General features: G+C 35.2%; 1 protein-coding gene across 2 annotated transcripts in view; it reads right to left on the reverse strand.

Moving 5' to 3' along the window:
• Window positions 1-27,292, reverse strand: part of LOC149818010 (Phosphoglycerate mutase family protein) — a 98,337-nt gene that overhangs the window by 48,136 nt on the left and 22,909 nt on the right. The window contains exons 3-4 of one of the 2 annotated variants that reach the window (XM_089985884.1): window positions 25,511-25,639; window positions 110-172 (exon numbers count right to left, since the gene is read on the reverse strand). In XM_089985884.1, the coding sequence (XP_089842010.1) occupies window positions 110-172; window positions 25,511-25,639 (192 nt within the window). The remainder of the gene's footprint in view (window positions 1-109; window positions 173-25,510; window positions 25,640-27,292) is intronic. The other variant, XM_089985885.1, reaches the window with a different exon arrangement.

Genomic DNA, 27,292 nt, shown 5'->3' on the forward strand with positions numbered 1-27,292 from the left:
CTTAAAAATTACAATCACTGAACAGAACTCGCTTCTTATTTGTATTCACCTTAAATTTATAAATACCAAAAATAAAGCTTTCAAAGAAGAAGCATTGTGAAGTAAATACTTTATCATGGGATAGAAGTTCAAAAGTTGGCCCAAAGCAACGTTCTCGAAGATCTTCCATTTCCTAATCAACAATAATGCTGTTATCAGTAACAATGATAAGATCAAATCGAAATCCTGGAATTGCAAGCACACCAAGTAGAGCACAAATGATAATGTTATGACGTAATACTGTCCAGTTACAACAACACAAGCCCCAATTAGTAAAATATATATTAGGAGGATTCATTGCCCAATATTTTATAAAAAGCAATTTCAAATGACATACTATCATATACCAATAGAAATTACAATGTCAGTTTAGCATTTCGGTTATGGCAAATAATGCAAAAATAATATCAACTTAATTATTGGCAAAAAAACTAATAAGTTCCTTCAGTTTCATTGTCATATAAAGATACATGATTTATAAGCTTACGTAAGAAAATTAACATATTAAAACATGTATGCCTTAAAAAAAATCCAACATAAGCTTATGGAGCGGAACAGTGTTAATTAAAAGAAGAAATGTCCATCCTGAATTAAGACTATGCAGGCACCTGCACTAGCTTAGCCTCAATGGCATCCACAGTCCCTTATGTAACATCTTATCGAAAAGGTATTCCAAAATATCATCTTACTGGAAAGGCATTATGAAGTAGCATCATATGCTGAGAAAGCATGTGTAGTTTCTCTCTGATATGGAAACATCAATCCTTTGTAAGGTTTTTGGTAAATACATCTGCTATTTGATCCTCAATGCCAGCAGAGTAGCCTTGATTCCTTAAAACTCTATCGTGTATAGGATAATAGAAAATATATATGCTTTAACTGGCAGCAACTATAACTGATGTACCATGATTATCACATAAACACTTTAGATCTCTAACTTTTAAGTCCAATGCAAATAGGGAATTGTCTTAGACAAGCATGTCAACGTGTACATTCCTTACAATTAGTTTGCCAAGGCTCTATGTTCAGCTTCATTACCAGATCCAGCAGACCAACATATCAGATTCCTTCTGTTAAAATAGCACATATATATTTATATATAGATATCTAAGTCTGTAATATGTTTTGATAGTCAGGGGCATTTTGGTCCTTTCCCTTGTAATAGGCACAGTTTATTAGGAGCAGTTTTTTTAATATTTCTTCTTTTTTATCTTTTTTGTCTTTCTTTATTTGAGCATGGTTGGGGGCTTCCCAACGGTCATAAATATAACCGTTGGGAGCTCCCAACGACTCTATTGGGAGCTCCTCAAAGGCCCTTCATTGTATTATAAATAGGGGTGTTTGTCCCCTTTCATTCTTAATGCTTTTGCTTAAACATTTTATTAATAAAGATATTTTTTTATATTCTTGTAGTAGCCATTATTGGCTTTTGTATTGTCCCATAGTGGACTTGTGCGTGTGCACTTTATGTTTATGATCCCGTAAACCCTTAGAGGCTCTTGTTTTGTATTTTCGCATATTTCATTACACGGTATCCAAGCGAAAGGACCTTCAAGCAAGTTGTTCGTGGTGATCAAGGGACCGTATACTCCTAAAGCTTGTGGTGGACATGTGCTTACCACCTTCTTCTTTATCTATCTATTCTTTTCTTTCTTTTCTCATCTTCTGTAACGCCCCGAAATCTTAACCCAATTTTTTTGAGGATTTTTTTTTTATACAGCGGAAACCAGTCATTGTTAAAATGTATCATTCAACCTTTGTAATATTATATATATTTTATATATATAAAGGATAATACATATTCATACATTGTATATATGCATATGTATTATCCTAATTATATATATAAAATATATATTTTTCTATTTATAGGCATAGGGGTAGTTTAGACATTTTCAGTTTTACGCATATTTCATTCGGAATATGTTTGTAATTTAATTTTATTTTTTATTTTTCTAGTTTTTTTGGGTTTGCGCCACCTAGGGAGGCTCCCCAAAGAGTCGTTGGGGGCTCCCAACGACTCCTTTGGGAGCCCCCTTTGTGGCTCCTCTCTTGTGTTATAAATAGGGGTCTCCCCCTTGTATTTCTCAGGGTTTTTGGAGGAGCTCTTGCTCCATTGTAAGGGGTTTTTCCCCTCTTCTCCCTTTCTTTCAATAATATTCAACTTATGACTTTAAGTCATATTTTTGCCCCTTGTGTGGGTTTATGTGTTAGCACATTATGTGCTTATGTTGTTCCCTTTAATGGGTTTATTCGCACTTCATGTGCATGTATGGGTTCATTATTGAACCTAATGTATTCAAAGCCACTTTCTAACATGGTATCAGAGCCCGGTTACGATGGGATTGTCTCTTGGCGCAACGGAAAGCGTGGTGCTCAAGAAATGGTGAAGTATTCATTGTTCTTTTTTTATTAGAAGTTTTTCGGTATATATCTCTTTTCTTAACATATTATGCATTATGAAACTATCTTTCTTGCACATTTAGTGTTTTTAGTTGAATCATTTCCTTTCACTTTTTCGCGTATTCGTATATCTACTTTTAAATTTGGTAAACTTGTTTATTGTTCAAAAAATATAATTCTTGGTTATATAGTTATCGATTTCTCATCACATATAATAGTAATTTATGTTTTGCAAAATTATTTTTCAATTATGTGAGATTTATGCTTTTTTCATAAGAATTTCGCGATTAACCTATAAGTTAACTTTTTAAATACGATTTCTTGCTAAATTAATGATCTTTGCTTAAAAACTCTTGTGTTTGGTTTTTTTGGTAAATCTTTTTGTAACTTATATAATTCTTGTATAAGTTAATGTTCTTTGCTATATTCTTTGATTTTCTTATCTAAATCTTTGTAGCTTACCTCTTTATGAATCATAAGTAGTTCTTGTTAATGATAAGAACTCCTAAAGATGTTTTAATGATTTTGGTTTATTTAAAGGATTTTTTGTGATAAATAGGTTGTTCGAACCATTGTAAAATATTTTTTAAAAGAATTTCTCACACTATATAGAATGCATAGTGTGTCTATTACATCTTTTTGGTATAAAAGATTTCGTTAATTTTATTGATACAACTTTACAAACTTGTTGGTTTGTATTTTTCACATAAGATTTCAAAACCTCTTGTTTATATCTCTAAAGATGTCTATGTTGACCATCATATGGTCCTCTTTGTCCTAAATTACATTTATCAAGCATATAATTGCATAATTAAAAGTTTGAGAAATCTCAAGGATTGCTCTTTTTATAAAGTGCATACTTGCTCCCTTTTGTGTGTTTTTGTATTTTGTATACATTTGTTTCTCAAATAGTTGCGCTTGTATGCATTTCCTCTTTTCTATGAAATAGATGCCTTAGTGCATGTTTGTTTACACCTTGGTGTGTATTTGTTCAAATATTGTATGAGTGCCCTTGTGCACATCTTTTTGTGCTTGCATATGTATTGTCTCTTCGTAGACATTTTTTACATTATGAAGCTTTTATGCACTTTTATTTTCGTGAAAAATATAATGAATTTAGATATTGACCCTTTTTTTTAAATCATTATAAAACATGATAAGTACGTATAGCACTTTGTACGTTTCCGCATATCTCATCACAATCAAAGGATATTTAAAACTTGTTGTATGGGATTTTTATCCCAAATCTATATATTTTCAAGTACTATTGAATATTCTTTCTTTGAGTTTTGAGTTAAAACTCTCTTTGTGAACCATTACGGTTCTTGTGATTCCTTTGATTAAAAAGCTTGATTGTCTTGATTATCCCAAGATGTATTCTTCATGTCATTATGTTTGTTGCCAAGGTATTCTTTTGATTTTCAATGGCACTTATTTTATCCATCACATGTTGTCATATGATGCATCAATTCTTTTATGGCCCTATTGTTATATTAGAGATTTTTGAGGTGAGTTATGGGCACCTCGTGTTATATCATTCTAGATTGTCCACTTGCCATATTATAGATGGTGATTGAGGTGAGTTATGGGCACCTTAGGACTCTAGAATGATTTGGTATATGATCTCTAATTATGAGTGTGGCACTCATTGTTATGTCATTTTAGTTTGTCCACTTACCATATTATAGATGGTGGTTGAGGTGAGTTATGGGCACCTTGGGACTCTAGAATGATTTGGTACATGAGTGTGTCACTAGTTTAATGTTGGTCATTGATCTTATGGATGCTCTTATTTATATATAAATGTGATGGATATATAATGTTTAAAACCTTAAATGTTTTAAGGTATATTAAAATCAAGGTTTTGGGGGTTTTTTTTGCCCAACCTTTTATTGTTTATGAATCATATGAGTGCATTTGCACATTTATGTTTTGTGCTCTTATGCACAAGTATTCTTGGTGTGTGTATATTCACACATTTTATTTCAAAATGATATTGTTATGAGTATTTTTTTTTTGAAGAATATTGTTTCAAGGTTTTATTTATATGTTTGTCATTACAAGTTTTATTGCCTCAAAAGTCTTCTCCTTTTATGCCCCTTATCTAAGTGTCATCATATGTAGACAAGAATTTTATTACACCTTCGTGTGTTGGTAGCCCTTTGTTGGCTTTTGCTCTCTTGGTCTAGTAGCTGAACACACTTGTCTTGAGTGTTATTTTATGTAGACAAGGCACGTTGATTCACACCATGGTGTGTGATTTTAGTCCATGTTGGCGTTTGTGTCCTTGTTCTAGTCGTTGAGATGTAGGCCCATGGTTGGCTTATTTCACTCATTTCAAGTGTCATCTTATGTAGACAAGAGATGTATTGTGTTTTAGCCCATGGTTGGCTTGTTACTCTTGTTCTATTAGCTGAACATACTTGTTTTGAGTGTATTTTTACGTTGACAAGAGATGTTTTTAGTCCATGTTGGCGTGTATTCTCTTGTTTTTGTCGTAGATGCACTCATTTCAAGTATTATTATATGTAGACAAGAGGTTCTTTTGCACACATTTGTGTGTGTCTTTGGCCTTTAATGGCATTATATTTATATTCTTGATCTAGTAGTTAATACACTTGATTTATGGGTTTTGGAGGACTAATGAGGTAGTGATTTGTAATGGATGAATTATTGTTGAAATTTGCAAAATTTCATTCATGACTTGTGTTTTAAGATATTCAAGTGAATCATATTTTTGATATGCATATTTTAAAAATCAAGTTGATTTTTGGCATATATTAAGTGCTTATGGTTCTTTGGCCACTTTTTGTATGCAAAATGTGTTTTTGTCAATTGAGTGCGATTTTCCTAAATGGGTAAGATTCTCTACTCAAATAGCACTCTTCGTTTTGCCTCGTAAATGGATTTAAAACCTTGTGAACTCTTGTGTTTATTTTGTCTAAAGTATGCTTGGAGACATCGTTTCTCTTGTTTAGCACTTCATTACATGTTTGAAGCATGTTCATTAATGATTCCTTTAAGTATTAATTCATTTCATGATAATATATGCATAGGCTCTTTATGGCTTTTTAGGATCTCATTCAATAAAGCATATGTAACTTATGCCTCTTCGTAGGCTTACTATGGTGTCTCTTAGGGGACCATTGTGTTATTCCCCATTATGGGGTTATGTTTGTCCAATGTTGGACCTTATGAATGAATTATGCATTCTTGCAATTCATTTCCGCATAATTTGATTCCGCCTACCATTTAACATGATATATGATTTTGAAATCTTGTTTTTTCTAAATTTTCCTCATGCTAAAGTAATTATTTTATCATGTGATCTTGCATAAATATAATTTTGCATATAATTTTGCACCTTGTTAGGAAAGTTCCATTTGAGTAAAGTGCAAAGATATTTTTGACTTGTTCTTTGTTGTTGTTCCACAGGATCTTGAAGATAAGTGGAAAAGGAAGTACTTTGGATAGATCATGGAAGGTGCTCATCGTTAAAGACGTTGGAGGAAGACATTTACATTTTCAATGGCATTCGGACTAAAGGCTCTTGAAGCCTTGAGATTCTTCCCCTTGCTTTCTTCAATCTTTTCGTTCCCCCACGCAAAGTTTGAGGGGAGGTGTTAAAATGTATCATTCAACCTTTATAATATTATATATATTTTATATATATAAAGGATAATAATATTCATATATTGTATATATGCATATGTATTATCCTAATTATATATATAAAATATATATTTTTCTATTTATAGGCATAGGGGTAGTTTAGACATTTTCAGTTTTACGCATATTCCATTCGGAATATGTTTGTAATTTAATTTTATTTTTTATTTTTTATTTTTCTATTTTTTTTTTGGTTTGCGCCACCTAGGGAGGCTCCCCAAAGAGTCGTTGGGGAGCCCCCAACGGTCACAAATGTAACTGTTGGGGGCTCCCAACGACTCCTTTGGGAGCTCCCTTTGTGGCTCCTCTCTTGTGTTATAAATAGGGGTCTCCCCCTTGAATTTCTCAGGGTTTTTGGAGGAGCTCTTGCTCCATTGTAAGGGTTTTTTCCCCTCTTCTCCCTTTCTTTCAATAATATTCAACTTATGACTTTAAGTCATATTTTTGCCCCTTGTGTGGGTTTATGTGTTAGCACATTATGTGCTTATGTTGTTCCCTTTAATGGGTTTATTCGCACTTCATGTGCATGTATGGGTTCATTATTGAACCTAATGTATTCAAAGCCACTTTCTAACAGTCATACCATAGGGCTAAGCATTTCAGAACATTACAGGTGGAGCAATACCAAAACATTCTTTTCATTTCAATATCAATGAAAATCAAGATCAGAGTTCTCATACTATCCTTGGAACAGTAAAATCAAAATCCCGATCGAAGCCTCATCCCGCAGCCGCTCCTAAATCCAACTCTTCACCTGAAAATTTATAGGAATTAGACTACAACTGTCTAAGTAGGAAATCCGTAACTTTTAATGTGGTACATCATGAATCCAGTACGTGATATGGGTGTCATGTATGATTTTCAGCACATACAAGAAAAAGTAAAGGTTTATGTTACGACAGTCAACAATTTATCAGAAGTTAACTGACAGGTAACATTAATAACAACATTTATATATCCCACAACCACAATATAAATCCACACAATTATTCAGAGAAATGCAATTATGACAATTCATAATTCAGGTACGCATTCATACCACAAGGTACATCCATTATGCATAAAGAAACATTAAACCATACCATGATGCATAATTTTATTACAACAAGACCTTTACATACATTGAAGGTTAAACATCACACATCCATCAAACATATAACAATTAAGGAAATAGATAACATATGCATGTTCTAATGCACAACAGGAAAATGCATGACTTATGTGTAATGCATGAATCCTCTTATTATCTTTCCTTAAGTTCTCTTTTCCATATACATGCCCTATTTAATGCATATATTTTTAAGTTCCTCTTTTTAATTTTCATCACCCGCGGATACACCAAACGGGTAAAATCCCCGAGGTCAAGTAGGTTCTCAGAGTATTTTAACACACAATTTGTATTTTATTACTGGGTTCCAACTTAGCTCTCAACCGAATCACCTTCGAAACATTAGACCTCCACATCTAATGTCGGGGACACAAGGGACACCCCACGCCCACAAGTGTCACTTCTTTGGTACCATAAACAACAATTGTGTCAAAACACATCATTCCCGAGTAAAGTGGCGGACTCTCCTTAAAACCGTAGCCAGGAGAAAGAACCTCAATATCGGGTTCAGGGAACAAAATTACAGCACACGGAGTTTTTGTATCCTCACAGTCTCCCCAATACCGGATCTTTAAGATTCTCATACTCCAGATGAGATATCTCAGAATGTAAATTACACTATTCTTATCCATTATATTTTTATTTAAGTCGATTCTTTAGGTTTGCAACACCATATGCAAAAGTAAAGTGAAAACCCGCATCCTCCCTTGCGGGGACCCTTACGAGACTCCAGCCCTTGAGGACAACCAGAACAATGTAGTAGTGTGTCATACCATCTTGTGTGGTTTAAGTGATGCAGTCAGAAACATATGTGAAAAGAAACCCAACCCACGGCTCTCCAGGCCGGTGATGGTCCATTTAGGCCATCGATACATCATATGCAAAAAATCATAACTTGCAATTTATGCAATGAGGTCAGCATGCCTCCAAAAACACATCCATTCAAACCAACTTAACAATGTGCATGAGTTACCATAATCATATGCATGTGTTTACCATCCATGTGCAAGTGCTTTTATGTAGTCACTTAACACACATGCATTTATCCATAATTCATAAGTACATGAGAACATTTATACCTGATTTTACATGCTAAAACACATCGATTTCATGTATGCACATGTACTTTGAACCAATCCATAAATGCAAAATAAACATGTCCCATCAATGTAGGCACATGAAACTTTTCATGTGTTAACAACCACACACATGAACATAACCCGAATCTAGAAATTAAAATTTCAGGGCTGCACACATTCATATCATGTATGCGCCTGTACCAAAATAAGACCTCTCATATGAAAGATCAGAGAAGAGAGAAGGCTAGATGACAGCAACAAGGGAGGAAAAGGGTAATAGGCTGCCTCCTCTAGGTTGATCTCATTGTGCATAACAGGTTCTCAGTAAAGTTCCATAAATGCCTTAGCATACATCAATGCCATTATGTAACAGATCCCATTGTTAGATATTACCAAAAATATTTTCAACATTAAAACTAACACCACCCCTTCAAGGATCTTAGTAAACAAATTTGTCATTTGCATAATCTCTAAATAAAATTTTAGCCTAAAGCTCACCTTCAATCTTTTCTCGAGCAAAATGTTTGTCCAACTTTATGTTTTTAATCTTGTCATATTAAACCGGTCTAACAGATTTAAGTTGAACTTCTATCTTGTTACTTTAACCTGGATTTGTCCATATTAAAATTGCACATTTTGTTGTAACATAGATAGCAGATATGTGTTCGCCAAGTATTATGAGAAGATGTCGTAGATATAAACTTCTGAAATTACAAAGGCCATAGACCTATTCTCGGTCCAAATGTGGAATCTTCCAAATATGTGTTGCTTCTTGCTACTACATGAAACTAAATGTGACCCCAAATACAACCAACATCCTAGTATAGACAGTTGAATAGCAGAGAAATAGCTACATGAAAAGTCTCAGTGCACAAGTTATCTTGCAGCCCGAGGATGCAATATAGCCAAGCTTGTCTCAAGATGGGCCTATGTTTGCAGTTGACTCCCCGTATTTAATTGGGCAGGAGATTTTGTTTAGTTCTGTGATTTAAAAGGCATTGTTAAGAGCACTGGAGGTATATTTACTACAATCATTGCTTTCACATGCATCAAGAAGTAATTCTCGATTGAGGCCTTGAAGCTATAAATATGAAAACTGTGCACTTGTGCTTAATGAAGAAAATCCTGTGTACTGAGAAAATCATCCACAAAACTCTTAGGAAATAAGACTTAAAGTCACCTAGTGAAACTCCCCAAATATCTTAATGCATAAACAAAAGTGTAAATGAAGCTATTTCATTTATTCAACTAAACAGTATCAAATGACTTTTAATCACAAGAATATTTCAGCATTATCACAAGAATTATCTTCTTAAGACTGGATGACTAACGGCCATTTGAAAAAAAAGTTTAACAGCCTCATCATAACGATATCAAGGTCGATAATGCCACAGCTCCCCTTGGACCTCTATTCTAACCATAAATATTGAAAAAACTAAAATTGGTAATGAAGGACCAACAACACTACAAGAATTGACATAAAGATTTTCTTATCTTCCTACCACTGCGAATGCATGATTCATGCAGGGACCATTGACCACAGCAAGCAAAAGAGGAAACACCATGAGAATTAGATCATCAATGAGCTGGGGCACAAAAATTCTTCATAAAACAAGGCTTCCAAAGTATTTGGCTCAAAGGAACAACAAGACAAAAGAGAGAGAATTATATGCCCATTCAAGACAATGAAAAACTTGAAGCAAATTTGAGAGAGAAGTTAGTCCCTACTTCATCTTTAGCAACTACAGCCCGTTGCTGCAGCTCATAGCCTATCTCTTCCTCTTCCTAAAACTTGGATTAGTGATTCAAAGACCACAAATCATATAGCAGGAAAAAGAAGGTATTGTATCTGAACACATTCAAAACTTAACAAGAAAAAAAATTACAAAGATCCTACTATCAGGAAATCCGAACTCCACAATCCCCTTTCTAATAACAATCTAGGACCCCCAAAATAATCTACAGAACCCTACCCCGCATGTTCGACTCAAGACCGATCAACCAAGAACTCCCTCAGTGTATCCCTTTGCTCGGATGTCATAGCTACCGGAAACCCCAACTCACGAACTTGGGTTTTCCAGCAGCCAAGAATCAATCGAACCCTCGGTTCCCTTTCTTTGACGAACCCTAATCGCACACCGACTTCATTCAAGACCTACAGAAAAAAGGTACAGGATCCTACCTGTTCCGGCGAGAGGAGAAGGTGGCTGTCGCGGTTGGCGAGGTCGCCGGCATCGGTTGCTCCTGTTGTCGCGCACGGACTCAAGAGGGAGACGGCGTTGTCATCGACCGACGTCGCACGCAGAGAGAAAGATGAGGGGCAGAGACGAGGAGGACAGAGAGAGACGTATTGGGAGGAAGAGGGGCAAGACCCTCTCCCCTTTTTAACGAGAGGCGACCCCCCCCCCTCCCCTTTCTGAAAAGAAAGGAAGGGATAAGCCCTCACGCTCAACGGTTTTGTGCCTTCCCCTTTTGCAGAAATCGTGCTAGGGCACGATTTCTTTCTTTTTAAGACGTCGTTGGTGTTGAGAATAGGTGGTTTTTGGTTAAGTTCTCATATATTAGAGGTTTTCTGAGATATTATTTTCATAAGGACTTAGATGTAATTTTTCTGTTTTGCCTCTCTCTATTTAATATAGAGAGAAGCCCTAATCTCAATTAACGAGTTCTATTGTGCAGCCGTCTCTCTCTCTCGCTCTCTCTCTCTACACTCACAGGTGGATGTACAACCCCATCTCATTCTACATGGTATCAAAGCCTTTGATCGTGGGAGCGTGATTTTCATCAACAGGGACTGATTTTTTTTTTCATCAACGAGGAGCAACAACCCTACGGCTTTTTAAAATCAGGTTCGGTGGGGTTGACTGGGGAAGATCTGATCACAGATCTGGGATGTTACCCAGATCTGTCATCAGATCTAAGGAGAAGATCCACTGCGACCGAGTGTTGCCGAGACTGGTTTCTACTATGACGTGATTTTTTTTTTTTCGTGAGTTGTCGAGGTGTGTTCCTGCTATTACAGATTTTTTTTTCTGTGTTGCCGTGAGTGCTGAGTTCTTGTCGAGGTGTGTGCCTGCTGTTTGGGAGCAGCAGAAATTATTTTTTCTGTGTTGCCGTGATTGCTGAGTTCTCGCCTATGCTGATTGCGTGTTATCAGAATTCTGCCGTGAATGCAACTTCCTTTTATGTGCTGCTGTGAATGCAACTTCCTTTTCTGTGCTGATTACTTGTGATACTTACTGGATGTCGTGCATTATATGTTGGAGAACAGCAAGTGTAGTGAATACTTTGGTTTGCAACTGCAGTCTCTCATTTATCGTGATGTGTTTGGGCCTTTCAATGTTCGTGATTTCTGTGCTATCAACATCAACTGAAATTTAGTTGTTTCAGTGGATTGGTTTATTTCAGAATGTGGCTGTTGTGTCGAGTTTTTTTTTGGAAACATGATAGCTTAAGTTTCTGTGTCGTGGAAAGTAGCAGGTGTGATTTCCTGCTGGACTGAATTTTATTTCGTGTGTGGGCTGTTGTTTGCTGTGGAAACAGCAGGTGTGGTTTCCTGCTGAGTTAGAGAAAAAATTCCTCTTGAACACTTGTTCAAGTGAGGTAATCTGTTTTTTTTTTCAGTATGGCTGAAAATTCGAAATGTGATTCCAAACTGGAACATATTGGGGAGTATAAGGCTTTTGCCAACCCCTTCTCATATGGCTCTTCTGTAAGGTTGAATGAAAACCAACTATGCCAGGTGGTCCAGAACTTTTATGATGTCGGTATCTGGATATCGTCGAAAACATATTTTGTTGGAAGGCGAACCCACTGAGAAATTGGGAAAATATGTCACTTGGGATGAAGATAATGACATAGTTATGTCATGGATCATGAATAGTGTTGAACCCCATATTGCCGATGGATTGATCTACTATAATACAGCCAAACTAATGTGGGACAATCTTCGTGATACATACTCACAAGAAACGAATGTGAGTCGTATCCTGCAAGTTGAACAGAAAATATATAACTTGCAACAGGGAGATCAGACCTTGGCCCAGTACTATGCCTCTGTCAAAGCTGCGTTTGAAAGACTTAATGCTCACAGGCCTCTTTGTTGCTCGAAGCAAAAGGATCATCAAGAACAAACCATGGTTGCTCGTTTTCTTACAGGTCTTTCTTCAGATTTCTCTGTTGCAAAAGTTTAAATGTTGACTGGTTCAGATGTTCCCACTCTTGCTGATGCTTACAATCGTCTGAGTAGACTTGCGATCTCTCTGCCACAATCTCAGCCTGTGACTCAGTCATCTGCTCTTGTTGTCCCATCTAGTTATGGGCGTGGAAATATTCAGAATATCAGAGGACGAGGACGTGGACGTGGTATGGGAGGCAGAGGAAAGCTTCAATGTACATTCTGTGGAAAATCTGGACATTTAGAAGATCGTTGCTGGGATAAGCATGGTCGGCCAATCTCTTCTTCATCAAAGTCATATAACCCTAAAGCAAATGTTACTACTATTGAGGCAACAAATGCACCAGAGACTATCACTGCAAATGAAAGTAGTATCACCCTTAGTCGTGCGGAATATGATGAGTTGATTGCTCTTCGACCTTTGAGTTCCCCCACTCCTATAGCTGGGGTTGCCTTTTCAACCGGAAATCATCTCCATCTGAATGATAGTAAGTGGGTTATTGACTCTGGTGCATCCAGACATTTGTGTGGAAATTCACGTGTTTTCTCAGATCTAAAGGTCATTAAGGCTCAACTTGGAGTCTCATTAGCCGATGGGAGCTCCTCCCCGGTTGTTGGTCAGGGAAATATTTCTATATCCTCCTCATTACAGTTGAAAAATGCTCTTCATGCTCCAAACTTTCCTCAAAGTTTACTTTCTGTTAGTTGCCTTATAAAAGAACAAAACTATAAAGTAATATTTGATCCAATGGGTTGTCATTTTCAGGATTTGCTGACGGGGAAGAAGATTGGTGGAGGCTATGAAGAAAATGGACTTTACTACCTACATCATCCAATGGGTTTTGTTCATGCTGCAGTGGAACATTCATTCAGTCTTGTTCAGTGGCATCGTCGTATTGGTCATCCTTCATTGTCAAAGCTTCAGTCGGTCTTTCCTCAGATTCCTTCCACCACATCATTTCAGTGTGAAGCATGTCAGTTGGGAAAGCATCATCGAAGCTCGTTCCCTTCGAGTCAGAGTCAGTCTAGTAATAAAGTTTTTGAACTTCTTCATGCAGATGTATGGGGTCCTAGTAAGATTCCTACTAGGACTCAGTGTCGTTATTATCTTGTTATTGTTGATGATTTCTCTTAAGTTATCATGGGTATTTTTAATAAAAGAATGATCTGAAGTTCCAAGTCTTATCAAATCCCTAATTCTTGAAATAAAAAATCAGTTTGAATCTATTGTCAAGATTGTTCGCACTGATAATGCTCTCGAGTTTAAATCAAAAGGCCTGTTACAATTTTACCAAGATCATGGCATCCAACCCCAAACTTCCTGTGCCTATTCATCTCAACAAAATGGGGTGGCTGAGCGAAAACATCGGCACCTCCTTGATGTTGCCAGGACCATTATGATTCAATCAAATGTTCCTGCCTCATACTGGGGTGATGCGATTACCACTGCTTGCTATCTGATCAACCGCATGTCTTCGTCTTCTGTGGGTGATCAAATTCCATTACATATCCTAAAACCTGATGCCCCACTTTTTTCTTTCTCACCAAAAATATTTGGATGTGTTTGTTTTGTACACAAACTTGGCCCAGACCGTGATAAATTAGCCGCTCAAGCTATAAAATGCATATTTATCGGTTATCCAAAAAATCAAAAGGGCTATCGATGTTATGATCCTATTTGCTCTACGAAAGGGGACAAGACAATGCACCTTATATCCCATATCTCATTATGTCTCCCATGCTAGAATTGGACATCAAATGAAGTCGTTTATTTCAGCCTTGTCTGCTGAAACCATTCCTCTGAACTATCCCCAGGCAGCACTCGATAATCGCTGGAAGCTAGCTATGCAAGAAGAAATGACAGCTTTGATCTCTCAGCATACCTGGGATCTAGTTGATTCCCCAACAGATGCTGACATTGTTGGATGTAAATGGGTATATACAATAAAGTACAAATCTGATGGTTCTATTGACAGGTACAAGGCCAGATTAGTCGCGAAAGGGTATACTCAGACATATGGAATTGACTTCTTTGAAACTTTTTCTCCTGTGGCACGGATGGGTACCATCCGTTTTGTTCTCTCAGTAGTTGTTCAGCATGGTTGGAGCTTGTGTCAATTAGATGTGAAAAATGCATTTCTTTATGGGGATCTATCTGAGACCGTTTACATGCAACAACCTCCAGGTTTTGAGGTTGAGGGGGAGTGTCAGAAGGTGTGCAGATTGAGAAAGGCGATTTATGGCTTGAAACAAAGTCCTCGTGCATGGTTTCAAAAGTTGTTTGAAGTGATGTCAAGCTTTGGCTTTAATAGATCGACAACAGATCATACACTTTTTATAAAGAAAACTAGCTCTGGCATAGTTGTTATGGTGGTACATCATTCTTACAGGAGATGATGTGAAAGCTATTGAAGCCACAAAGGCTCATCTTCAAAAACACTTTGTTACAAAAGACCTTGGTTCACTCAGGTATTTTCTGGGTATAGAAGTTGCTAGAAGCCGTGAAGGTATGGTTTTGTCTCAGCGGAAGTATGTTCTTGACTTATTAAAGGAAACAGGCATGTTGGGAGCTAAACCAGCAAATATTCCCATGGACCATAAAGTTCAGTTGTTTGAAGAAGGGTCAAAACCTGTTGATAGCAAAAGCTATCGCTCCCTAGTAGGGAAGTTATTATATGTAACTGTGACCAGAACAGATATTGCTTTAGCAGTAAGCAAAGTTAGCCAGTTCATGGACAAACCAACTGAGGTACACTGGAATACAGCCATAATGATTCTCAGATATCTAAAATCCTCTCCTGGAAAGGGGTTACTGTTTAGGAAAGGTGGAACTCTGGAGATAGTAGCCTATTCTGATGCTGACTATGCTGGATCTGTAGTAGATAGAAAGTCTACCACAGGATTCTGTGTGTTTTTGGGAGACAACTTGATCTCATGGAGAAGTAAGAAACAAAATGTGGTTTCCAGGTCGAGTGCAGAATCAGAATATCGGGCTATGGCCCAAACAGCTGCTGAATTGATATGGGTTCGCACTGTTCTTAATGATCTCCAGGTGAAGGTTTCCACTCCAATGACCATGATGTGCGATAACAAAGCGGCAACATATATAGCAAACAATCCTGTCTTTCATGAGAGAACAAAGCACATTGAGGTTGATTGCCACTATGTAAGAGATATGATTCAAGCTGGTCATATCACTACAAAATACCTAAAGTCTGAAGACCAAGTTGCAGATATGTTTACAAAGCCTCTTGCTAGGACAAATTTCTCCAGATGTTGTGACAAGCTGAGCATGATAGATATCTATGCTCCAGCTTGAGGGGGAGTGTTGAGAATAGGTGGTTTTTGGTTAAGTTCTCATATATTAGAGGTTTTCTGAAATATTATTTTCATAAGGACTTAGATGTAATTTTTCTGTTTTGCCTCTCTCTATTTAATATAGAGAGAAGCCCTAATCTCAATTAACGAGTTCTATTGTGTAGCCGTCTCTCTCTCTCTCTCTCTCTCTCTCTCTCTCTCTCTCTCTCTCTCTCTCTCTCTCTCTCTCTCTACACTCACAGGTGGCTGTACAACCCCATCTCATTCTACCCATCTCATTCTACAGTTGGTGCAACCGGGTCTGGGTCCAAAACCCGCGACTCACAACACTGGATCCACTGTTAGCGTGGATCCGGGTTGGCTCATTAGTGTTGGATCCATAATGAGTGTGGATTCGGGTTGGCTCATTAGTGCTGGATCCATAATGAGTGTGGATCCGGGTTAGAAGGGGATGGTGGATCCGTTTGGGTCCAACCGTGGATCCAACCCCACATAAACAAATTCTTTTATTATAATAATTTTTAATTATTTATTTATTAAACATTATCATTACATTTACGCCTTTAATACCTATATATATTTCTTTTGGATCAAGGTAACGGATCTTGGTCCAATATGTATAAAACCACCCATGCAATACGGATTCTTTACGGATCTTGGATCCGAAATGCGGTTCTCATGCCCAATTTTTTAGAAAAAACTTATTATTTTCAAATAAATTTAAACAGCTAAAGCCAACAATCCGGGTTATTACATCCTTTTGGGATCCGGGTAACAGATCCCGAATCCAAAACCTTAAAATTTGTAGATATTATATCTTCATTATGGGAAAAGATGTCAAGATTGACCTCCCCTTAAAGCTAAGTGGTTCAAACTATATGATGTGGGTCGCCGTCATGGAAATCAGCCTCAAGAAAAAAGCTTTGGGGTTATGTGATGGGAAGGGTTCCCGAACCGCAATTAAAGTATACCAAGCTTGAAGGAGGTCTAGAAAAAGCTCTTGAAAGAGATGATCGTGCCAAAGCAATTCTTGATCATCAAAACAAGGTAAAAGATTGAGAGAGTAACCATACAAAATTTTTTGCATGGTTTATGAATAATGTTGACATTAAAATGTGTTAACATTGCAAAATTTTGTAAAGCTAATAAGGCTTGGTTCTTTATGTATATATACCCAAAAAGTTCTTGCAAGACAATATTTCGTGCAAGAAAATATTAGAACTACCAAACAAGGGGACATGAGTGTCCGAGATTTTTTTAGTATCATATACCCTCTATGGGATGAGTTGCTACTTTTGAAGCCTAAGTGAGTTGTCATCGAAGATATAGAACTTAGGTGTCAACAAATGAAAAGAAAACAGTTTTTTCAATTTTTGTATGGTCTTCGCCCTGAATACGAACGAGTTAGATCTTCTCTTTTACATAAATCTACACTTCTCCTAGAAGATGTGGTTGCCGAAATATGCCAAGAAGAAACACGTCATGGTATGACTAAAGGAGAAGATGAAGTGTTGGTTGTAACGACCCCAACTGACCCTCGTAAAAATAGTAGATTTTTTTTTTTAAAAAAAAATCAGAAACAAACCCAAAGATTCGGGGACTCATAGATTTAATATAGCAAACCACAAACTAGACTCTGCATTGAATCCAAAGAAGAATAAATCAACTTTATTAAATCAATAAATAATATCAAATAAACTAAGATAGTAAAAATCATCTGTCATACTGGAGTCACTCTATCAGAGAACAAGAAACCAACCACACAAGGCTCGCAGTCAGGGCATCACTGAGCTTCCAATCCTATAAAAAGTTTTATGAAAACAGGTAAGAACCAAAGTCCTTTATATAAATTTCTCTGAAAATCCAAACAATAAAAGAAATAGCATAAACCAAATTTATGCATAAATTTCAGAGGAATATCAAGATTAAACGATTCACCACAATCAACTTACCATTCAAGCATTTAACAAAATATCATGCAATAACGAATATCATGCGAAACAAAATAAGCATGAATGCATAAACTAATGTTGAACAGTAAATATGCATGATTCAATGCGCATACATGAATAACTTATTAAGTTATTTATCAGAGTTTGATTTTGCATGCATGTCCCTATTAAATGCACACACGTTTAATTTTCACTTTTTCTTAAACCTACGGATACACAAAACAGGCACAAATTCCCGAAGTTCAAGTTAGGTTCTCAGTTATAGCTTAACACACAATTTGTATTTTATTACTGGATACCACACTTAGTCCTCGACCGATATCAGGAATCAACATCATCCATCAGAACATTAGAAATCAACATCTAATGTCGGGATATTAGAGAAATCAACATCCACTGATGCCACTTTTTTGGTATACCAATAACTATAGTTGAGTCAACAACACCACCCTCAGGCAAAGTTGACCGAATCTCCCTAAAATTGTAGCCGAGAGGTGAACCATCATATCGGGTTCAGGGGCACAATCACACACGGAGTTTTACTATCTTCACGGTTTTCCAAAACCGTCATCCAAGATTTTCACACTGTAGAAGAGACATCAAGGAAAAGATTAATTACATTATTTGGTCTCTTTTACCTTTTCAAATAATTTTAAGTTCTTTACACAAGAACTGTTTTGCAAATCAACATGCAAAACCAAATTTGAGCCCTAATCCGCACAATTTAACTTTCTAAAAATAAATTTGGCAGTGCATAAAATCAACAAGTAGAGCAACACATGTTCCTGGCCTACACAACCCGCAGTGGTTCACATCTGACTACTAACACATCTCAAAAGTAATTTATGCATATTTCGCAAAATTTCAGTGAACATGCAACACACACCTTGTTTCAAAATATGTTCACAATGTACATTCAAATAAACAAATGAATGCATACGAAACCAAATGCATACGCATGCCAATTGATACTCGCAAAACACATTAACATGATCAATTCCATGCATAAACATCCAGACATGCACATGATCATATTTATACAACATCAAATAAAATTTCATAGTCATGTGTATGATATGTATAATTGCAACATGGTATTCGAATGCATAAGCATGCATAACCAATCAATCATATAATCAAATACAAAAGCCTGCAGCCAAAATGAATGTGAACTTGAACACGACAATACTGTTCAGATTTACATAATATGAAACTCAACAAAACCTGATCAGGTTGGCCTACTATGACGGTAGGCAAGTCTTATTAGATTTGCCCACAAGTGAAACTTTGGCAAGTCTGATCAAATTTGATTGCAAATAAAGTCGGCAAACCATATCAGAAATGCAACTCAACAAATCTGGTCAGATTTGTACATACATGAACCTCTGCAAGTCTGATTAGATTTGCACAGTTATTTAATTATTTTATTTATTATTTAATTATTAAATATTTTATATAATATTTTAAGAATATTCCAAAGGGTGTCGCCCCCCCCCCCCCTCCTCTGAAAGTCTTTATGGAGTAGAGTTCTACCCTAGGCATCCAATTTAAATTTTAAATTGATTTTAAAGTTTTAAATTAGTCATGTATGGATTTCAAGTCTAGATCTGAATCTAAGATCCAAATCCATATGGATCCTACCTGAACCAAATCCTAGTTAATATGGGTCCTGGATTGGGTCCAGATCCATATTAACTTGCATCAAACAGAGTGAATCTAGTCTCATCCAATCCAAAATAGCCAAAATTAAAGGTGGGTCATTTTTGAAAAATGCGATTTTCAAGTCAACCATAACCCGATTTCAAAAAACATGTCATCAACGTGCTCATAAATACGAGGCGTATCTAGCGATGTATATACCTGATTTTTGCCTTCAAATTTTGCCTGAATTTAACCTAAATTTTGCTCAATTTTTGCTCGAATGTAAAGGTTAAAAATGAAAATTTTCTCAAATTACAATTGGCTTAACCAGGTCTTATCAGTGGCCTCTGGGCCACGCCCAGACTTGGCTGAGGTCACCTATAAAATAATATATTTTTCATGATTTTTTATTTTAACTAAATATATAATTTAAAATTCATATTTTCGAATTTAAAAATCATGGAAAAATACACGATATTACATTGGTAGTGTCTAAGACTGAAAACCACGTGAAAACTTACAAGCCTCCACATTGTGGGAGTGTTACTATTGTAATGAGCCGAGTCACAAAAAACCCAGTTGTCCCAAGCTCAATGGTACTTTCAAGTACAATATGACTTTCGTTAAAGAATCTAATTTCAAGAAGGAAGAAGGAAAAAGTGGAGGTGATCTTAAAGATACTATTGGTCAACTTAGTCAAATAAGCATGGCACTTCAACAAATTCTCAAGACATCATCTTCTACATTGAGTGCCGCAATTGCCTTTTTTTCCTCTCCCGGTACGTATTCTTAATTTGGGAGCTTCTTTTCATATGACCCCACATGATAATGCCTTATTTAATATATGCACCAACTCAAATTTGTCTTGTATTTCTACCGCCAATAGAACATTGGACTCTAACGATTCAAAAAAAAAATGTTTTCAAAGTAAGAGTTGTTCCTAAATTAAATTTAAACTGTTTTTGGTTTCTCAAATTTTTTATCATGGATGTGAAATCTTTTTTTCATCTAAGGGTTGTTTTGTGCAGGATCTCTGGTCGAAAAAGCAGATTGAGCAAGGTGATAGGAGGGGAGATCTCTATTTCATAGATTCTTTGTCTCTTCCTTTGAAATCTTTTTGTAATTATGCCAAGATAAAGATGTCGAAACTTGGCATAAAAGACTTGGACATCTAAACTATGCAAAGATGTATCTTTTTCCTTTTGAGAAAAAAATTTGTAAAGAAAAAGATATTATTTATAAATATTACATTTTTTGGAAAAATAAAATCTATTCTATTTCTCAATAGAACTTTTGTTTCTAAGAGACCTTTTGAATTAGTGCATTTGGATGTATGGTGCCCTTCTCTGGTCATATCTAAAGGTGGTTACTTATATTATGTTACTTTTATTGATGACTTTACTAAATATGTATGGTTCTACTTTTCCAATCTTAAATCAGAGGTTTTTTTTTTCTTTACAGGATTTCACATGAAAATCAAAAATTAATTTCAAAGCAAGATTTTCATACTTAGATCGGATTTAGGTAGAGAATATCTATCAAATGAATTTCAAAATTATTTGAAACAAAAATGGTATTTGCCATAAAAATCTTGCCATAGAACTCTTTAACAAAATGGGCTAGCAAAAAGAAAACATAGACATATTGTGAAAACTGATAGAACCCTAATTATTTCAAAAAATGTTCCCAAATTTTTTTTGGCCAAGGCCGTTCTAACCTCAATTTATTTGTTAAATAGAATGCCCTCATCCTCTTTGAAAAATGTTTCTCCATACGAGAAACTATTTAAAATAACACCCAATTTCAAATATTTACGGATTTTTGGTTGCAAATGTTGTGTGCGTTTATACAAAAGAGAAGAAGTTATATCCAAAAGTCATTGAATGTGCATTCATTGGATATAGAAAAAATAAAAAAAGATATAGATACTTTGATTCCAAAAATAACCAACTTTATGTTTCTAAGGATGTGACTTTCTTAGAAAATGAAAATGGATTTGATAAAGATGATAGAAAAGAGGTAGACTATACTTTCTTGTTTGATCTCTCTCCAAGAGAAGATGAGTATACCTATGATGATTCTTTTAAAACCATAGATGATAATGATCAAGAATGCTCTAATAATGTGAATATTGAGTCAACACCAAGTAGTGATGACATTGTTGATAACTCTAATAAAAATATACAAGTGTATAACCGGTGTGAGCAAAGAAACCCACTCAGTGCATTAGAAAAAATCTCCCATGATTCTCCTATAGAAGAAACCTCACTTAAAAGATCTAGCCGAGTGTCTATTCCACCAAATAGGTTTGTGTCTTATGATTCTTTGTCTCCAAACTATAGAGTTTGCCTATTAGCACTACATTCCTACCATGAGTCATCTTATTACAATGAAGCCAAAAATTTTCTTCATTGAATTAAAGCTATGAATATAGAGCTACATGCTCTTAGGAAGGTCAAAACTTGAGAAGTAGTTACATTATCATTAGACTTCACCGGACATAAAGGAAACCATGTCCAAGTGTTTCACCCAGATGGGTGCGGGTGCGTTTCCATGTTAGAAGAGTTTGTGTTACATAGTTTGTATATGAAAAACAGTCTTGCAATCTTCTTTTATGAAGAGTTAATGGAACAATATGATAAACCACAAAAATAAACATTTACTTGCAAACAAGCCAGATAATGTTCTGATGAGACATACGAACAAAGTTTGCTTCACATTATACTACTTTGAAACGCTTGCTTGATGTGAGGGAGAGCTTGAGGCTCACAGTAATTTCAGATAGATGGAGTGAATGGAAGCAATCATGCACGGGTGAAACTATGAAAAAAAATTGTTACAACAGAAACAACTGTTCTTGATGAAGAATATTGGGATTCTGTACGTTTAACATTATTGATTACAAAACCCATACATAAGATGATTAAATTTTGTGATCAAGAAGGCCCTATAATTGGTGAAGTGTATGAAGGCATGGACAACATGTTGGGAGAAATAAAAAACAATCTAAAAGGACAACCAGATTTGTATGAAAAGATTCATAAAATTGTCTCAAATAGATGAGATAGAATGAATGTGCCTCTCCATAGTCTAGCCCACATGCTTACTCCAAAATATTACAAGTCAGAATATCTCAAGATCCCAGTAGCAGGAGAGGTCAAACGAGTTTCTCCTGGTAAAAATTTTATTCTATCTATTTAATAAAGTTTAAAGTTTAATTATTTTATTATTTTATTATTTTATTATTTTATTATTTTATTTTTTTATTATTTTATTTGCATTTTCTTGTTATAGTTATTAAACTTTTTTTTTCAGAAAAGGATAATGATATCTTAGACGGTGCAATGCTCGCGCTTGAAGTCATATCTGCTAGAAATGAAGAGTTATCTACACTTTATAGGTCACAACTTGTGGCTTTTGCATCAAGAAGTGGAAGATTTAGCCGGAATGCAGCAAGAATAGATGCCTTGAATCCTACAATATCGGTGCTTAATTGGTGGCGTTTTTATGGTAGTGATACACCTGAGTTAAGAGCATTAGCCATTACGGTTTTATTTCAACCTATTAGCACATCTTCTCCAGAAAGAGTATAGAGCACCTGTAGTTATATTCACAATGTTAAAAGAAATATGCTCAATGAAGATCATGTTGATACATTGGTGTATATTCATTCCAATCTTCGATTGATTGACAGATATAATTAAACTGTGTTGTACTTTTGTTTTGGTATTTTTTTTTCTATCATTAATTGTTTATTAGCATTCATATTTTATATTCTTGTTATAAAAATGTGCAACAATCGCTACAAAGAAGGATCTAGTCAAAAATGGAATATCAATCCAAAACTTTCTATTGTAAAAGAAAATACGTTGAAATTAGAGGACATGCGTTGGAGAGATTTGGATGATAGTGCACAACAATCAAGCACTATTTCCAAATCCAAACCCAAAGATGCGCAACCAAGAGCTTCATTACCTCCAATAATCATACATACAAATGAAGTTGAAGAGGATAAAAATCAATCCAACAGAGCTAGTAGAACTGCAGATATACAAGAGCGATCATTAGTTCCTCAAGGTCGGATTGATCGTTTCTTTAGTAGGAGACCTAGGCAAGGTATGTTGATCTTGTGTTTTTTATTTTTACTTTTTTCTATATATGTATTTTTTATATTTTAAATTAAGGTTTTTGAACATTTTTATTTTTTAACATATTCATCATAGGAAATGAAGGAGCAGAAGACATGGTCATGGACAAAAAGCACATGATGATGCAGAAAGTTCTCGATCTATTACTGACTTGAAGGGGAAGAAAAAGATGACAGATTAATAAACTTTTGAATTCTTAATTATTCTTTTGATGATGTAGTTGGAGTAACTCAACTTAGAAACTTTTATGTTACTTTTTTTGTAATCGTCTTATAATATTTTTTTGGTTTGATATGTACTTTTATTTTGAACCTTACATGATGAAGTGAAGTAGTGGATTATGTTAATTTTAAGTTTATACTTTAGAACTTTATAGCTTATAATGTACAGTTTACAACTTTAGACCTTTATAGCTTAAAAATTTAACCATATCTCTATATAATCTTTGAGTTTATTGATTTCTCATTTTCTATGTTGCAGTGATCACAAGATTTACAACAATCACAATATCAAATAACAAGTCATTTGATTCTTTCATTAAAAAAGGTATGTTTTTTAATCAGATTTATTTGTTTTCTTAATATATTATTTAGTGTTAGCATGCATTTGTTAAATGGTTGCAACAAGAATGTGAATTATGATCTTCTCTTGATGTATTATTTTTTTAAATGCTTGACAGTTGCAATATGATGCATTTGTTAGATAATTGCAACTTATATTATTTATTGTCTTAGATACATGTTTTATTTTGTCAATGATGACATAAACCTTATTTTTTTATAAAATAAAAATATATAATTACATTTTCGATTCTTATTCGCTTCTCACTCGAATCCTATGTCGCTTCCTTTTTCGCTTCTTAGGTCGCTTCTAAGACGCTTCCTAGTTCGCTCTTATGTCGTCCTACGCTTCCCGCTTCTTAAAATTTTAGAAGTGCCTCGCTTCCCGCTTCCCGCTTCCCGCTTCCTCGACTGGCAACTCTAGGCACACCAACAAAGGCCACAAAAGGGCATACAAAAGAAGGCTCAAGAATATAAAATAAATATTTTATTCAATCCATAAAATGCAAGGAGCATTCAATACAATGTATAGGGGATCACCCCTATTTATATACAAAAGGGAGCTCAAGAGAGAGACTCTTGAGAGAGTCAAATAGAGTCGTTGGAGCTAGTCCAACAGCTCTATTTGTAGCCATTGGACTAGCTCCAATGGCTATCAAACTAGTCAACAATGTGTTGACTAGTTTGAATCTAGTTCAAAAGGAATTAGACAAAAGTAAAATAAAATAAAAGGAAAAAATACATAAAAATACATATATATATATATGCACTTTTAACAAAAACACAATTTTATACCTTTGGGAAGTACTTGAAATATACTAAGAAAAGCAGGCAGCCGAATGTAACAACCAAAAAGTTGGGCAGTTCCCTGTACATAGCTGATAAGTTAGGCAATTTTTGTTTTCTACTCATTATTGCCGCATGCATTTGTTCATTCCTTTATGTGAATACTGCATATTTGATCAATTTAAGATTATTATTGCTACAGCACATTTGGAGGCTTCAGATTAAGTTGGTCAGATGAATCAAGTTTTTTGCTTTGCTTGCTTGCAGGTATTATTAGATAAACTTCATTAGTGTCTGGTATGAACATATTTGAGCCGTGAACACTACATTTCCAATAACCCTTGCTCTAGATGAATGCTTATCTCTTGTCTTTAGTTAGTTATTCTTTATTTTAGCATCTAAGGCTATTTTAGTCATTCTTATGATAATTTCCATATTTGAGATACTGCTGCTTTAGAAACTTTAATACATGGAGAAAGATTTCTAGAAGTCAGCATAGAAAATTCAAAAAACATAACATCAAACTTTGCTCTAAGGAGAAAATAGAAACACAACTGAAAAGGAAAAGGGGATGGTATTTTTCTCTAGAGAAAGCATAACCAAAATTATAACCTGGATAGGAGTATTAACCTTAGATAGATGACTCTCAAATGGAATGTTCAGCACACTAGCCACAGCTTCGGCAGTTTGGCATGTTCTTGCAAATGGAGAATAGCATATCCGAACATTTTCAAGGGCTATGTTGTTGGCCTTCAATTCCTATACATAGAAAGTCATCTTAACTAAAAACAAGTTGGAGGACTTGCAACATAAGCATTTGGAAGTTATCAAAATTGGCCTTTGAAGACAATAAATGACAAACCAACAAGTCAAAGTCAAGATCATGTCATCAATCAGCAACATTTCAAAGAAACCACTAGAAGCAATGAAGTTTAACTCATTTAATTTAGTTCATTTAATAATAAATTATTTTATGCATAACCACATATGAGAGCCTGCATCAAATGCTTGTCTCTGAAAACATAAGATGTTTCGCTCCTCACATAGATTTTTCCTGCGTATTGAAAGGAAACCAAAAAATTTATTAAAGGTGCCGGCTGACAAGGCATCATCCCAAGAGCCATACACGCAGAAGAAAAACAGAGATACCAAAGCAAGAGAAAAACACAATTCCAAATTGAAGATGGTATAATCCTGGATGGTCCAATCCAAGCGAATCTGGCATTTTTCCAGATTTAGCTAGCAAAGATGTAGATTGAACTTTGGATTTTATGTGGATTACATATGGATCCTATTTTTTTCCTTCAAAGGCCCTCTTCTTTCCTTCTTTTAAGATATGTATATATATATATATATATATATATATATATATATATATATATATATATATATATATATATATATATATATATATATATATATATATATATATATTCATTGTAATAGTTAAATACCAAATAGGGGTATTTTAGTCTTTTCACAGTCTTGTAATAGGTTGTGTCCACTAGGGACACAATAGTCATCTTATATTTATTTTTATAGTCTAAGGTTTTTAATTGTTGTTAGGGGCATTATTGTAATCAGCCCTTAGAGTCGTTGGGACCTCCCCAACAGCTCTATTTCTAGCCATTGGGGAGTATCGCAAGGGCTCTCAAGGACCTTGTTGTGTATATAAAGGGGTGTCCCCCCTCATGTAAACTTAATGCTTTACTAAGCATTGGTGATATACAAATCTTTATATTTTTTATTGTGTTCTTGGCCCCTAAGTGGCCTATGTGCATGTGTGTATGTGATTGACCCATAAGCAACATAAGCATTTGGAAGTTATCAAAATTGGCCTTTGAAGACAATAAATGACAAACCAACAAGTCAAAGTCAAGATCATGTCATCAATCAGCAACATTTCAAAGAAACCACTAGAAGCAATGAAGTTTAACTCATTTAATTTAGTTCATATAATAATAAATTATTTTATGCATAACCACATATGAGAGCCTGCATCAAATGCTTGTCTCTGAAAACATAAGATGTTTCGCTCCTCACATAGATTTTACCTGCGTATTGAAAGGAAACCAAAAAAATTATTAAAGGTGCCGGCTGACAAGGCATCATCCCAAGAGCCATACACGCAGAAGAAAAACAGAGATACCAAAGCAAGAGAAAAACACAATTCCAAATTGAAGATGGTATAATCCTGGATGGTCCAATCCAAGCGAATCTGGTATTTTTCCAGATTTAGCTAGCAAAGATGTAGATTGAACTTTGGATTTTATGTGGATTACATATGGATCCTATTTTCTTCCTTCAAAGGCCCTCTTCTTTCCTTCTTTTAAGATATGTATATGTATATGTATATATATATATATATATATATATATATATATATATATATATATTCATTGTAATAGTTAA

This window comes from Nuphar pumila, chromosome 13 (assembly GCF_984573655.1).
Source record: "Nuphar pumila chromosome 13, dmNupPumi1.hap1.1, whole genome shotgun sequence".
In the NCBI taxonomy this organism is placed as follows: Eukaryota; Viridiplantae; Streptophyta; class Magnoliopsida; order Nymphaeales; family Nymphaeaceae; genus Nuphar; species Nuphar pumila.